This window comes from Desmodus rotundus, chromosome 1 (genome assembly GCF_022682495.2).
Source record: "Desmodus rotundus isolate HL8 chromosome 1, HLdesRot8A.1, whole genome shotgun sequence".
Taxonomy (NCBI): Eukaryota; Metazoa; Chordata; class Mammalia; order Chiroptera; family Phyllostomidae; genus Desmodus; species Desmodus rotundus.
The window spans coordinates 4826584-4842474 of NC_071387.1; the positions used below are offsets into that span (position 1 = coordinate 4826584).

At 54.1% G+C, this 15891-nt stretch overlaps 2 protein-coding genes across 5 annotated transcripts in view; both read left to right on the forward strand.

Annotated features, from left to right (window-relative positions):
* Window positions 1–143: 143 nt before the first annotated feature.
* Window positions 144–6494, forward strand: C1H9orf78 (chromosome 1 C9orf78 homolog). Its single transcript, XM_024562453.2, has 9 exons — window positions 144–289; window positions 645–704; window positions 1618–1669; window positions 1786–1856; window positions 2384–2461; window positions 3041–3238; window positions 3967–4103; window positions 4220–4318; window positions 5858–6494. The coding sequence occupies exons 1-9, from the start codon at window positions 207–209 to the stop codon at window positions 5947–5949; spliced, it is 870 nt and encodes a 289-aa protein (XP_024418221.1). The 5' UTR covers window positions 144–206; the 3' UTR covers window positions 5950–6494.
* Window positions 6495–7648: 1154 nt separating this feature from the next.
* The window catches only part of LOC112306542 (torsin-1A), a 47710-nt gene continuing 39467 nt past the window's right edge, over window positions 7649–15891 (forward strand). For 2 of the 4 annotated variants that reach the window (XM_053919705.1, XM_024562514.3), the window contains exons 1-4: window positions 7651–7935; window positions 8470–8735; window positions 10909–11084; window positions 11182–11309. In XM_053919705.1, coding sequence (XP_053775680.1) covers window positions 7755–7935; window positions 8470–8735; window positions 10909–11084; window positions 11182–11309 — 751 coding nt within the window. In that variant the 5' untranslated portion in view covers window positions 7651–7754. Of the gene's footprint in view, window positions 7936–8469; window positions 8736–10908; window positions 11085–11181; window positions 11310–11635; window positions 15868–15891 lie in introns of those variants that run through there. The other 2 variants (XM_053919700.2, XM_053919703.2) reach the window with 2 other exon arrangements.

Below are 15891 nucleotides of genomic sequence, written 5' to 3' on the forward strand. Positions count from 1 at the left end.
CTCTTTGATCGCCCAATCGGGAGAGGCCTACGCCACCGATGGGGGCGTGGCCAGGTGGGCGGTACAAGAAAGGTGGAGCCAGGCGGGCTAGGGGCGGGGCCCGGCGGAGCCGGCGCTCTGACCTCACTGCTGCGCGCCGGAAGCAGACCAGGCCACAGCGCTGCGGGGCAGCGGCTGGAACGCGGAGCCATCCCGACATCCCGACTATGCCGGTCACCGGGAAGACTTTCCGCCGGCGCCGGGCCGACTCGGAGTCAGAGGAAGATGAACAAGTCTCAGAAGAGGTTCGGTGCGTTTGGAGCGGGGTTTCCACTGGCCAGGAAAAGAGAAGTCGGCTTAGGGCGAGCCAGGCGCCCCCTTCACAACATTGGTAGCTGTGAGCCGGTGGTGTTGTCCCCTTCTGCGGGCGAAGAAATTGGGGCTTCTAGGGATGAGGCCGCCACTCCCAAGGCCTTATCATTGGAAGAGGTGTCCCAGGGACGGGCAGTGCATCTGATTCCCGGTGGGTCTAGGCGCAGATTCGCCTTCTGGACCAACGTGCGGCGACTCAGCAGCCGGCTACGGGACCAGTCGAAGCTGATGTTTGACTCTGAGTTTCACGGAGGGTCTCTCAACCTGTACGTTGACTTTTTTTTTTTTTCCAGATTAAAACTAGAAGAAACCCGAGAGGTGCAGAACATGAGGAAGAGGCCCAACGGAGTGAGGTGGGTACCGTAGGGGTACCCGGGAGGAGGAGATGGGAATGACAGACACGCCCCGCCCGGGTCGCTGTCACAGAATCTCTCCTGAGACATAGCCCCCTTTCTTGGCACACTGTGCGCTTTCCACTGCCCTGGAATAAGTCCAGCATTCTTTGGTAACGTTTATCTGGGAGGTGGCCTGAGTAGTGTGGTCGTAAGGCTTGCTCCAGAGATGCAGAAACAGGTCACCACCTCGTGTTTTTATTGCACCCAATTAATTGGGGAAACACATCGATTGTTAAGAGTTTGGCAAATTTAGAAAAGTCCAACCAAGAAAATAAACAGCACTCATAATTCTCTGCTCCAGAGATAGTCAGTATTAATATTTAATGTTCTTCCCTGGCTTTTTTCTGTCTCTCTTTTGTAAAGAATGGTGAGAACTGTTATTCTATGCTATTTTCACCTCATTGTGATCTTATGGGCATTCATTCACATTGTGGGTTATTTCCCCAAAAACCTGTCTAATGGCTATGCAATACTCCACCGCAAGTATGTACCGTAATTTAACTAATTCCCTATTTGGGGACCTGTAGGTCATTTTGTAAGTTTTCATCAGATAAGGCTGCAACAGTAGTATTTTCCTGCATTTGTCTAGCTTTAGTTTTCCTGAAGGCAAAATCTTAGAAATGAGATTTCCCAGCCAAGATAATACCAAATAGCTTTATTGAAAACCTTCCCACCTCCCCCACCCCCAGGATCTAGAGTGTTTGTTGAGCCCTGTTTTATTCTTATAGGCCTTTCCGGCTGGCTTTGGCGCCCACCCCTCAAATCTTGCCCTCACACTAACGTTGCAGTTTACACACGTCTTAAGTGTCCCTTCTCATCTCTGAATGGTGCCGTTCCCCCCTCCCTCCCTTTCCCTTTTGGTTTTACTCAGTGCTGCGGCCTTGCTGGTGGGAGAGAAGGTACAAGAAGAGGCCACTCTCGTGGTAAGTTGTGGGGTCCTCCTCGCGCAGTGGGAAGATGTGGATGCTCTTCAGCGGATGAATGTGTTTTCTTAAGAAGATTTGCCAGTTACATAGATGTTTCTTCTCAACCGTGTCAGGATGATCCCTTTCAGATGAAGACAGGCGGTATGGTGGACATGAAGAAACTGAAGGAAAGAGGCAAAGATAAGTAAGTACGGGACACGCTGAGATACCAATTCACCTGCAGCCCCTGCTGGGGCCTCGGTACGTATCCCCAGAGAGTCGGGGCCGCAGCCCATTTCGTAGGACATCTTCAAGTGCCCTTTGTGCTGTGTGAAGGGTGTGTAGTTTAAAAGCAAAACTAAAACTCTTTATGGGTGAGCTTAGAGAGATGTGGGCACACTCCTTTTGGAAAGGTGCATTGTTTATTGTCTTTCAAATCCGTACCGAAGTTTTATTTTTCTTTTTTCAGAAAACATAAAAACACAGTGATGAAAATAACACATTCAAAAATACAAAAGTAAAAAATAAAAGTATCTGCTACTTCCCCCAGAGGAATCTCCAGAGGCCAACGGTCTGCTTGCCTATATTTATTGACATATCATGTATCTTCCCCTCAACCATAACGAGGGTATTACACTTTTTTGTGGTGTGCCTGTTTCATTGGTCTAACATACAACTCAGCCTCACCGAGTTGTGACTTTACGGCTCTGCTTCGCGGTTCTCTCCTTTTAGGATCAGTGAAGAGGAGGACCTCCACCTGGGGACGTCGTTTTCGGCGGAAACCAACCGAAGGGACGAGGACGCTGACATGTAGGTGCCAGCGTGTTGGGCTGTGAGTGATCAGGGGTGAGCTCCAGCCAGACACGGTCCAGGACAGTTAGTGACAGATGACATTTTTAGAGTTATCCTAAGACATCGGCAGGGGGCAGGGAGGGAGGGGCCCTCTCGGCCCACTTCCCAGTCTTGAGAACTTTGAAAAACTCTGAAAAGTCCCTTAAAAGTGTTTCTTGAGATTTAAGTTTCCTTGACTAGTAATATTTCCCTCAGACATTGCAGGGACAAGCGCTGGGCTGCCCGCTTTTGATTTTACCAACAAGGCTGTGAAACTAACCACCCATTATCTCTCTGTCTTCGAAGAGCCTTACGTAGAACCACGCCAATAGATTGGCGGGACGCGACTCGTGACATAGGTTGGCGCTTTACGTTGTACATTTTAGCGTGACAAACACACTCAAGGTGGTTTTACTTTTCTCTCCTCTCCATGGACTGATGAAAACTTCCTCACAGACCATCTCCACTCCGTGGGCCAGGGTGGGGGACCACTAATTTAAACGATGCATGCGGTGAGCCTCCTGCCTCTCCCCGAGACCTGTGGGTTTCTTGTTTCAGGATGAAGTATATTGAGACAGAGCTGAAGAAGAGGAAAGGGATCGTGGAACACGAAGAGCAGAAAGTGAAGGCCAAGAACGCAGAGGACTGCCTTTACGAGCTTCCAGAAAACATCCGTGTCTCCTCAGCGAAGAAGACGGAGGAGATGCTTTCCAACCAGATGCTGAGCGGCATCCCCGAGGTGGACCTCGGCATCGAGTACGTTTCAGGCCCCTGCCCTCGCCCCTCTCCTGCCCGGAGGCGGGCGGGGGAGCTCTCTGCTTTCCAGTTCGGAGTCAAGGGGACTGCCCCTTCCCCGTGTCCTTGGAAGCCCACATGAACCCTGTTCTCTCTGTTGGGCTGAGATGGCTGTCCCCAGGAGTTTCCCTGAAGAGTCGGTCAGAGTATATGATAAAGACACGTAAGGGACCCTGTCTGCCGAAAGCAAAAGTGTTTTTGGGTAGCCCTTGTTCACAGCTCTTCAGCTGCTCTCGTGGGGCCCTCGCGTTCCTCTATTCTGTTCTAGCGGGAGCAATGTTGGAGGCTTCGCCTTCGCCACCCCATGGCCCTCCCCTCAGTTCGCTACAGAACACCTGCTCTATGAGGGGATGGTCCTGAAGGAAATGTCATGGTCAGAGTCACCTCGGGCCCAGAGGAAGCTGGGAGGCCTCAGGGTTCTCGCCTCTCTTTAGGCCTTTCTAGCTTTGAGCCTTATGTAAGCAGTTCTCTTTCCTTCTTGGAGGATCCATTTCCTCTTGATCAGAAGAGAGTAACCCCGCACCCCCGATAGCTGGGACAGCTCCCCAGGAGCCGTAAGATGCGCAGAGCTGTGCCCGGAGAAAGAGGGTGTCCTTAGCAGTGGTGGCTGCGCGCCTCGCCGCTCACATCCGTCTGAGGACCAGAGGTGCGGCGACGTGATGTGTGGCCTGGCTCCTTTCTCCCCTTAGTGCTAAAATTAAAAACATCATTTCCACGGAGGATGCCAAGGCCCGGCTGCTGGCAGAGCAGCAGAACAAGAAGAAAGACAGCGAGACGTCCTTCGTGCCCACCAACATGGCGGTGAATTACGTGCAGCACAACCGGTGTAAGCGTCTCCGCGGCAGCGGCCCTCTCCTGCCCTGCCCTGCCCCTGCCCCTTTGGTTTGAGGTCCCCGGGTCCCCCATTTTGTCTGACATGTCCCCTGGTCTCTTTTGGTTCAGTTTATCATGAGGAGCTCAACGCCCCAATACGCAGAAATAAAGAAGAGCCCAAAGCCCGTCCTCTGAGAGTGGGTGACACAGAGAAGCCGGAGCCTGGTCGTGAGTGCAGCAGTGGTCGCATCTCGTGGGGGGGAGGGGCAGGGGGGGTCCTGGAGGTAGGGTGGGGCTCAGTAGCGCTGGAGCTCGGGCTTCAGCCGGGTAGCCGGGATTTAGTCCACACCCTGGGTCATGGCCTTGTGCCTGCCCCTTGGTAAGCCTCAGTCTCCTCATTCACAAAACGGGGAGAGGGAGAGCAAAGCCAGCCACTTGGGGTTGCTCTGAGGACTCACTGGGCTGTCACATACAGAGACGCAAAAAATTAGAGACTTTCAATGAACAAAAAAAAAAAAGAAAAGTCATTCATAATTTTACCACCTAAAGGTGACCACTGTTAACATTGTTACATAAAACCTTCAGACTTTTCTTTAAAGATTTTATTTATTGATTTCCAGAGAGAGGGGGAGGGAGGGAGAAAGAAAGGGAGAGAAACATCAGTGTGTGGTTGCCTCTCACACGCTGCCAACCAGGGACCTGGCCCACAACCCAGGCATGTGCCCTGACTGGGAACTGAACCCGTGACCTTTTAATTCTCGGGTTGGCGCCCAAGCCCCTGAGCCACAGCAGCCAGGGCCAGACCTTTTTTTAATATTCACATATAGGAAACATTGTACGTACACTTACAAGGATCTCATAGCATTTTACTCAGTAGTCCGCCCTGCGCGTCTCTCCATGTCAGTAAGTACCTACTTTCTCTTTCAAAGACCGAATCATGTTTCGTTGGAAAGACAGGTGTACTGTAGTCTGACCGTTCCGCTGTGGCCGGGCACTTGGCTTGCTTCCCACGTTTCCCCGTTTAAACAGTGCTTCGATGCTCATTACTGACTCCATCACGTTCTTAGGCCACATTCTGAGAAGTTGGCAAATGACCCCCGAGAGGCGGGGTGCCCACTGTTCCGCCTCCCGCAGTGTCTGACGGTGCCCCTCCCACTAACCCGCACCAGGCGTCACCTGTGCATCAACAATGGGAAGACTAAGGAAAGGCTAAATCTGCTGAGGCTCCTACAAAGCCAGCACGCTACTCTCACTCTTTCTTACTTGGGAAATTACTTTAACATCTTGGGTTTGTAGTCTTTGAGTCCCAAACACCTCCCGTGGTTAAACACGTGGTCGGCGAGGACTTTGGAGTCACCAGACTAGGATTTCACGCTCAGCCTAACTTCACTGTCTGAGTGACCTTGAGCAAGTCACCTAACCTCTCTGAGCAAAGATGGTATGTGCCCCTGCTAGGGTTGCTGTGAGGGTCAGAGGAAGTCGTGCCTAAAAGGATTTAGTGCCATGCCTCGGGCCAAGTCAAACTCCATGAAGCCACAAGCGGTCACCCAGTCTAATGCTGATGTCAGCGTGTTTTGGCCGGCACCCAACTCCGCCATATGTTTGTTTTCAGTCACTGAATAACAAGTATTTACTGAGGCCCTACTACGTTTCTGTTCACTAGGGTAGGCACGGCGCTCCTGTGCCGAATGGCCCTCGCCTATGTGCACATAAAGCCTGTCGGTGACCTCCAGCCTGGCAAACAGCTTTTCCTCTTTTCCTTCACAGGGTCCCCCCCGAACCGCAAGCGTCCCGCTAATGAGAAGGCCACCGATGACTATCATTATGAGAAGTTCAAGAAGATGAACAGGCGGTACTGAGGGCGCCCCAAGGGGAGAGGCGCAGATGGGGTGTAAATAGCACTGTCTCTCCTGGACAGAAACCCGGCGGCTGGCTAGCAGGCAGTTCCGAGAACAGACACTTAGCCAGCTGCTCACCGGCTGGGTTTTTCAAGCTCTGAATTTGTAACCTTTTGAAACAAAATATGTGGGGGTTTTTTATTTGGGGCAAACTATTCTTGAGAGCATTATTAAATCTTGTTTGTAAATATGTTGCCTTTTTTGTAACACTTGCCCTGCCTCAGGAGGAAAGAGCTGTGTGTTCAGGGAGAGATAATACCCTTTAAACTGTGCTTTTATTATTATATGTGTCATCACGCCTGCGCTTCCGACTGTCTGGCACGGGGTTCAGAAACGCATCCTTCACTGTTCCCGGTGGATCCAGCAGGCAGCAGAGAAGTCTGGGATGGGATCAAAGGGACGGGTATTTTCTGACTTTTACAAAGTTGCCTGTTTCTTTTCATTAAGAAGGAAAAATCGTGTGTCTGTCACTTCCACACTTCGGTATTAAATGTGAAATGAATCCAGCCTTCTTGTTCGTGTTGTGCCTCCTCACACCAACATTAGGCAGTGTGTCCGGAGCCCAGGAGATGGCAACTCAAATGCGAAACTGAATTACTGAGCGAGAGCTGCTCATTCGTCAGGAGACGCCGCTTGTGCCGTCATTTTTCCTGAGGCATTTAAACGGCTTGGAGTGAGGGGATAACAGGGCAGGCAACTCCTGGGCTGATGTAGGCGTGCATTGTGGTTACAGAAGTTTGGCTTTGGAGTCAGATCCGATCCCGGCTCCCAGCTTATTAATACATACCTGGCCAAACCCCTGTCCCTCGGGGCCTTGGTTGTCTCATCTGCAATACGGAGGTCGCTTTTTCATCTACTTTTTGTTCGCTCCGGTAGAATGCAAGGTGGAGCTGAGTGCAGGAGTCACGCGTGCCTAATTTTTGTCCTTGAATCCCCAGGGTCTACTCTGTGACCTGACAGACGTCTAGGCAGTCCTCAAAACCGTGAGTAAGTGAGGCCGGAACTCCAGCGCGGAAGCCTGACACACACCGCCTCCTCCAGACGATGGAAGTCAGTGGCGACAGTCATTAATCACGTTGATAGACCAGACCCTTGATGTGATGTTATAAAAACAGCACTTTACCTCTGTGAAGTATACTCCTTCCCCAAACCCACAACTCCAGTCTAACCACGGGACAAACATCGGACAAATTCCAATGCTGCGGCATCCTCCCAAAGATTTGACCCCTACTCCCCAAAACTGGCACGGTCATCAAAACCAAGGAACGTTTGACAGTTACAGCCAAGAAGAGCCTAAGAAGCCAGGGCAACTACATGTAAAATGAGTTCGTGGATGGGATCCCGGGCCAGAAGTAGGACACTATGTAACGACTAAGGAACTAGCTGAACAAACTTCAGTGAGTGTTATCACTGAACTAGTTAGTTCATATGCAAGAAATGTAACAAACATGTTAAAAATACGGGAAACTATGCCAGGTGAGAGAGGCATATACGCTCTGTACTGTTTTCTCAATTTTTCTGTAAATCTAAAACTTTTTTTAATCGTGTAAAAACCTTGTAGCCTCTTGCAACAGCTTCCGGTGTTCACCTCCCGGAAGCAGAAAGGGGCTCTGCCCTTCACAAAGATGACGACAACGGCGTCGCAGAGAACCCGTCCCAAGCAAAGATGGCGTCGACGAAGGGGCGGGACCGGAAGCACTGACTGGCGGGAGCGCGGGTCCGGTCTGCGGACGGCTCTGAGGGCGCAGGGCAGCGGGGGTCCGGGCATGAAGCTGGGCCCGGCGGCACTGGGCCTGCTGCTGCTGGCGCCGTTGGTGGTGCGGGCGGTGGAGCCCATCAGCCTGGGGCTGGCCCTGGCCGGCGTCCTCACCAGCTACATCTCCTACCCGCGCCTCTATTGCCTCTTCGCCGAGTGCTGCGGCCAGAAGCGGAGCCTTAGCCGGGAAGGTAGGGCTGGGGGCGGCTGGGGGCTGCCTCTAGGACTGGGGCGGGGGTCGGGGCGCGGAAAGCCCGGGCAGAGCTGAGGCTGGCCAGCGTGGCTGGGACACGGAACCGAAGTGGCCGGGGTGCAGGGTGGGGCCTGGCCCCAGGGCCACCACCGGCGACAGCCCGGAAGACACTTAGGAGGCGAGCTGCAGGCTGGGCTGCTTCACGCCGAAACGGGGTGGTGTGGATGGTTGTACGCTTCCACCAAAGAGAGCTGTGCCCCTTCCTGGCCGGAGACAGACAGTGTGGTGGGGCCTCTGCCCGCGCGGCCCGGGGCGGGAGGAACAGTTCAGGTGTCAGGGGCGCACGCTGGCGGCAGCGGAGCCGCGGGCCAGGTCTTCCGGGAGGGCTGTGCAGGGCGGCACTAGCAAAGGGAGGTCCTCCTGGGCCCCCGGCCATCTCTGGGCTAGGTGCTGTCTCCGTGTTCGTGTAAACTTCAAATTGTGCCTTCCGAGCGCCCCTCACCCACTGCCTGACCGGCCTTGTTTTTCCCAGTGCTGCAGAAGGATCTGGACAGCAAGCTCTTCGGACAGCATCTTGCCAAGAAAGTCATCTTAAATGCCTTGTCCGCCTTCATAAGCAACCCGAAGCCCAAGAAACCTCTCACCCTCTCCCTACACGGGTGGACCGGCACGGGCAAAAATTTCGCCAGCAAGATCATCGCGGAGAATATTTACGAGGGTGGTTTGAACAGTGACTATGTGCACCTGTTCGTGGCCACGCTGCACTTTCCGCACGCCTCCAACGTCACCCTGTATAAGGTAAGCGCAGGAGTTCGGAGCCCTCGCTGGGTGGTGCTGGGTTTGCCGTCTCTTGGTTGTGGGATGGGATTTGGGAATTGCCTGTTGAAATGAGTGAGCCCTGAAATTAGCAACATGTGTCAGTTCCCCATTGAGAAAGGTGGAAGTTACAGAGGGTTTCAGATGTACGGAACAGTTACAGTATCAAACTCTGTGGTTTCCAAAACAGGCCCAGTGTGATACCCTAAGTGAGATCTTAGGATTTTAGAGATGGACAGGATCAAATCTAACTCATTTTGTGAAAGAGGAAATGTTTCTAGAGAGGCCTAAGTGTTGCATGCAGAATGCCCTTACTGTTTTATGTCACTGGCTAACAGCCTGGATTTGAGCCCTAACTTTCCAGCCCACCAGCTGTGCAATCTTTCGAAGGTTGCCTAACCTCTCCGAGACTCTGGTTCTTCATCTGTAGAATGGGGGTGATGAGAAATCAGCGAGCTCTGTCTGTCAGGTATGTGCCATGGTACCTGCCTGGCCCATGATGTTCAAGTAAGTGTTAACTGTCACCTTTTTAAATCCATGCAACACACCTGCAAGGTAGCAAGACACGCAGCAACGTAGCCCTCACCCGTGGACACCCGTACTGCCCGCCCGCTTGGTGAACAGGAGGATCGCCGACTGTCCTGGGTTCCCAGGGTGTGTGATTTTCAGTCCTAACACTGGGAAAGTTCCAGACCAATTGAGATAAGTTGGTCATCCTAGGTAGCATTACAGCTCTACTGCTTAATAGCTGTGTGACTTTAGGCCAGTTACTTAACCTCCCTGGGCCTTGGTTTCCTCAGCTGTGACATAGGGAATGCAGCAGGGCTGTGCACAGCTTTGACGGGCGTTAGGAGGCCACAGTCATACGTTGTGGGAACAGTGCTCACCACAGGGCCTGACCTGCACTCGATGCCCGACCCGCGCCCTGTTATGCCCCAAAGTCGGGTAGCAGAGTGCTAAAAGCGTGGCAGCCAGAGCCCAGCACATCTGCGTGAGTCCTTGTTTAAACAGTAACTTGCTTTGGGCCCCCCTCAAGTCGCCTCAGCTCTCCTGAGGGTCCCCCTGGTGCCGAGGCTGGCCCGTGCCTGCAGAGCAGCATCACCGCTTAGGTGGGAAGTGTGCAATGGAACGTTGTAACCATGGTCAAAATCATGAGAAGTCAAGACCTACATTGTAACTTCCAGAGTCCTCCTCAGAAGACAGCTCATTTCCCCTCTTCACGTTGTGGGGGGCAATCTAGGAAAGCACCATAGCTCAGATTTCTGATCGACAGGGTCTTTTTTTCCTCATCTTGATTGCTTGGTATCTTAAGTGCCTGACTATGTTCTTGGGGAATGTTTCTGTGTAAGCAGAGCTGCCAGGCATTGTTCCAGAAACCCAGGAGTGTTAGTTAGCTCACCACACTCACACCAAAGCACGGTGCCCTGGAGTCCAGCCACCTCCCTTAACCCTGCATTTCCGACGTTCCCCGTGGGAAACATAGAGCGCCTTCTCAAGGCTCTTCTAAGGGCTGAATGGCGGAATAGGTCACTGAGTCTCTGCCTTCTTTCTAGATGAGCTGGTATACACAGGAAACGTATTAATGTCACCGTTTTAATGACAAAGGACCAGCAACCCAGCGCCCCAGCATTGGTATCAGGCAGGTTGGGATTCAGGTCCCAGTTCTGCCACGTAGTAATTTTGTTATTTTACTTTCTACTTAAAAAATTTTTTTAATTTATTGATTTGAGAGAGAGAGAAAGAGAAACATCAATTTTTGTTGTTCCCCTTATTGATGCACTCATCGGTTGTTTTTTGTATGTGCCCTGACTGGGGATCGAACCCACAACCTTGGTGTATTGGGACAGTGCTCTAACCAACTGAGCTACCTGGGCAGGGCAATTCAAAGAGTAATTTTGTAATCTTATATTCTTGGGCAAGTTGCTGAAGCTATCTCTGCCTCAGTTTCCTCGTCTGTGAAATGGGTGTGATACACCTGCTAGGTGGGGTTGAGGAGAGGACCAAAAGAGCTTGTGTTAACACCGTTCCTAGCACAGTGCCGAGACCACAGTAAGCGCTCGTAAATGCAGCCGTGTTGAAGCCCTTGCCGTGCCCGTGCTGGCCGCTGGGATCTCACTGGCTGAGAAGTCTGTGTTGGCCTCCCCCTTGCCCTCAGGACCAGTTACAGCTGTGGATTCGCGGCAACGTGAGCGCCTGTGCGAGGTCCATCTTCATCTTCGACGAGATGGACAAGATGCACGCGGGCCTCATCGACGCCGTCAAGCCTTTCCTAGACTATTACGACCACCTGGACGGGGTCTCCTATCAGAAAGCCATCTTCATATTTCTCAGGTACGTTCGGGGCTGGCGCACGACGGACGCGCTCTGAGCCCGAGCCCCTGGGCTTGGGGGAGAAACCCAGTCCTCGTTCCCTGCCCTTCCTTTGCAGCAACGCGGGAGCGGAAAGGATCACGGACGTGGCCTTAGACTTCTGGAGAAGTGGGAGGCAGAGGGAGGAGATCAGGCTCAGAGACATGGAGCCCGCCCTGGCTGTGTCAGCCTTCAACAACAAGAACAGTGAGTGCAGGGCCTGCCCTCCCGCGTTCCCAGCCCCCCACCCCCATCTCCAGCTGGTCGGGGACGCAAGTGCCGGGTGCCTTCTGCAGACCATTTCTGAGTGGAATCTGCATCAGACACCCCGGGTGGCCTTTAGGGACACCAAAGTGTGAGAATCACTCATTTTTATGTTTTAATTGAATTTATTGGGGTGACATCGGTTAATAAAATTATGTAGGTTTTAGGTATACAATTTTATAATACCTCATCTGTATATTATGTATTCACCCCAAGGTGCACTTATTTTTTTTCCAAAGACTATAGTCTTAGATTTTATTTACTTTTAGAGAGAGAGAGGATGGGAGAGAGAGAAACATGGGTCGGTTGCCTCTTGCACACCCCCAAATGGGGACCTGGACTGCAACTCAGGTATGTGCCCTTACTGGGAACCGAACCAGTGACCTCTCAGTTCATGGGACGGCACTCAATCCACTGAGCTGCACCAGGCATGTCAGGAGAAGCACTATTTTAAAGAAAGGGGGAAATTGTTGATCATGGAGTTCTTGAAAATTAGGTCCCGTTTTCTTCAGCTAAATTGTTTCCTTTGTAGAAGAAAAGCAGGTGGTTGAGCAAGGAGGGCTGCTGTGGGCACCTCTCTTCCTGTGCGCTGCCCCAGAGCTCCGAGGTTCTGTGCCTGAGGCGAACAGCCGGACGGGTGGTGGGGCCCTTGTTCGGTACCAGGCACTGGGTGAGCCCCTCTGCCTGCACCTCTTCCGTAATCTTCGTAGTGATCCCATGGGGTAGAAATTATTACTGTCCCCATTTTACAGACGAGGAAGCTGAGGCTCAGAGAACCATCGCCTGCAGAAGTCCACATGGCCTGTGAGGTGTCCCTGGTTCCGGAGCCCAAGCTTTAACTACCAAGCCCGTTGCTCCTCCAGGGAATCTCTCACCTTAGACCAGGGGTGCAGACTCATTTTCACCAGGGCCACATCAGCCTCGCGGTAGCCTTCAAAGGGCTGAAATAATTTTAGGACTGTATAAATGTAACTACGCCTTAACAGTTAAGGGAGAGCTCGGCAATGCCGCCGGGTAGAAACAAGGTGCCGGGCCGGATAAAACAAGGTGGAGGCCAGATTCTGCCCACAGGCCTTGTGTTTGCCACCTGTGCCTTAGACCTTGAATCTTGGAGGTGGAAGGCCACCGTGGTGGAGGCTGACCTCGGGGGTAAAACCGTGCATCGTGTGGGGTGACCATTACCCTTAGAGTCTTCTCTGCTTGGGTTTGTTCTTGAGACTACAAAGCAAAAGTTCTTTGAAGCAGACTTGCCAAGAAATGCGCGCTTCTGCAGAGCTGCGTGAACAGCGTGGAGTGTTTTGTGTCAATGTGTGCCACTGGAATGTTGTCGATAGAAGAATATTTTATAGTGTGTTCGGTAGTTCCTTGGCACGCCAGGAAAAGTACGGACACGCCCAGTGGAAACTGCAGCCTAAGTACTGCAGCAGGTGAGGCCAGGGGTCCAGAACCGCGTCGTGGGAGGTGCCAGCCGGCCGCCGGGCTCCAGCTCCGGAATTGGGCAGGCCTGGCTCTGCCGCGTACTGACTGGCCTTGGGCAGGTGGCTGCACTTCCCTCCTTCATTCCTCTGACAAGTGTTTCCTGAGCAACGGCTTGGTGTCGGGCCCTGGTCTCAGGACCGGGCGCACGCAGCGAACAAGAGCACAGCAGCATTCCTTGCTCTCGGGCTACATCCTGGTGGCAGTGAGTGAGGATGGGTGCCGGTTGATGGGGTCTGTGGGGTCTAATGGGGGTGGAGACGCATCTTCCTCTACCCCCGCCAGTGGGGAGAAGGTAAATCAGAAAGGGGGTGGGGGCGCTAGGACGAGAGGAGGCTGCAGTTTTAAATAGAGGTCGGGGGGGGGCTCTCTGCGAGGGTGACATTGTGAGCCATGTGGACGTCAGAGGGACAGCGAGTCTGGAGCCCTGAGGTGGGAATGTACCTGGGGAACAGGAGCCCATCCAGGATGAACGAAGGAGAACAGGTTAGGTAAGATGGAGCCGGGGTGGGGGTGCAGATCGCAGCCGGCCCGGGGGCCACGGTGGGGCCTTGGGCCTTGACTCCGTGTAGGGAGGGAGCACGGTGGGGTTTTAGCAGACAATGACATGATGATGGACTTAGTTCTAGCAGGACTGCTCTGGCTTGCGGGTGGAGCACAGACTGCAGGTGGCCGGGACAGACGGACCAGCCAGGAGCTGCTGCAACAGCCCAGGGGAGCAAGGCTGGGGGCTGGGAGCCGTGGGGTGGCCGTGGGGGTGGTGACATTGTCAGTCTAGGATGCACTCTGCAGGTAGAAACAGTGAGATTCCCAAAGGGTTGTGTGTAGGAAAGAGAGGGAGACGGTCAAGGATCTGGTTTTGCGATTGCGAGGGCACCGCTGCCATTTAGGGGGGCAGACTTCGGAGCCGGGCATGTGGTGGGGGGGAAGGGTGGGAGGTGACCGTTCAGTGAGTGATGACCGTCGGTGGCATCTGGCAGAGACGAGGAGCTGCCGGCTTGATATTCCAGGGGAGTTTCAGGGGGCGTCAGGCTGAGGATACAAGTTGGGGAGGGTCCGTGGGTGGTTTCCGAAGCCGTGGAGGTCACCCGTTCCACCAGCATGCTCTCCCTGGGTCCCCGTATGCTTGGTTCCTTGCTCACTCTGTGCCTGGAGGTTGCCGCCTCCGCCAGGCCCCGCAGCGCTGACCGCCTGGCTGACTGCCCCTGGGCCGTCCTTGCCCAATCGCTCCGCCTCCCGCCTCCAGCTGCCTGGAATTGTCTGTTTAGGGGTTTGCTGGGGCCCCTGGTCTGTGAACGCAGGAGGGCAGAGGCACGTCTGCTCGGCCCTGGGCTTCACCCCATCCCAGTGTGCAGCGCTTAGCTCTGTTCTTTCCCACGGCCCAGACTCCGCCCCCTCCTGGCACACACACCCGGTGGTGATGCTGTGGTTTGTAGTCAGAAATACGTGTTTGGTCTTCATCCCCGTCCCTGGCTCAGAGCTCCTAAAACCCTTGGGACTTTCGAAGTGGGAACAGGGACATAGAGGTGTACTCATAACAAACTTCTCTGGGTCACAACCTGAGTTTGTGTTAATGAGGGGACTTTCGGAAAGTACCTGAGGGCTGGGGCTGCGTTCCAGGGGAACCAACCTGCTTGCGATGACAGGGCGGGACTGAAAGTCCCCGGGAGGGGAGGAGGGGAGAGCGACGGAGGTGGGCTCAGTCCTGTCCGTGTAGAGAAGTCCACAAAAACTGGGAACAAAGTACTGTTGAGGGAGCTTCCGGGTGGTGAACGTGTGGGGGTCCTGGGCTTGTCTGTGGCCCAGTTGGAGGGGACACAGAAGCTTGCCTCTCTCTGAGTCATTCTCCTCCCTCCCTCCCTCCCTCTCAGTTGCAGTTGACATTCCTGTTCCTTTGTGTTGGTTGCGGGTGGATGGAGTGGCGGTTAGACGGTCACATACTTTACATAGTGTCCCCCGATATTTCCAGGCCCCACCTGGCACCGCACGTAGTCCCCACACTGTTACTGACTGTACGTATCAGTCTCTTCACCTGGCTGTTCCCGGTCGTTTTATAATAAACTGGTGATCTGGTGAGTGAGTGTTTCTCCGAGTTCTGTGAGCTGCTCTAGCAAATTAACCGAACCCAAGCAGGGGTCATTGGAGCCTCTATAGCTAGTCGGTCCGAAGCGCAGGTGACGACCTGGACTTGCAGTTGGCCGAAGTGGGGGTGCTGAGCCCTGGGTCGTGGGATCTGATGCTGTCTCCGGGCAGATGGTGTCAGACCTGACTTGGATTGTGGGACACCCAGCTGGCATCAGAGAATTGCTTGGTGTGAAAAACCCCACCCGCCAGCGATGGCGTCAGACTCAGGGCAGGAAGCAGGTGTGAGAGGAAAGCGGCAGAGTGGCAGGGAAACAGTGGGGACCTGCTGGGTGCCGTCCAGCGGCGCCGTGTCCTCTCAGGACCCCACGTGTGCTGGGTCGGGAGGCCCGGGAGACCTGCGGGAGGTGGGGCGGTGTGGCTGGGTGGGTGCAGAGCCACCCTCATCCCGGGGACGGCACACGTTCTTGCTCTGAGGGTCCTAGTTTCTGGCCCCCCAAACGCTCTGTCCGGTGTGGGTGCGCCAGCAGCATCAGTGGGTTTCCGCCCTGGTGCTAATCCCGCTGCTGAGTCTCCAGTGAGTCCTGGGTTTCCAGGGTAAAAAGCATCTGGTCTCTCCCTGGGAACTCCTTGCCTTCCCTTCTTTTGTGAGTTGCTCCTCTCCCTCTCAGCTCTCTGCTGTTCAGGCCACAGGCCCTCGGGGGTGCTGGGCCTCTGGCCCACTTCAGACCTGAGAGTCACATCTTGAGGAGGTCTCGCCAGAGCCCACTGTGTAAGGAGGGCGTCCCTCCCACGGTCACATCACCTGCCCTTGGCGTTCGTAGCAGTAGCTCGCAGGTTGTGGCTCCTGCCTCACTAGATCCTGAGCTCCCAGCGCAGGTGCGGGGCCCCAGGTCCGGCCTGGCTCCAGCCTACACCCAGGAGACATGCGCTGGATGGACGGGTGGGTGACCGGCGGCCAGCCGGC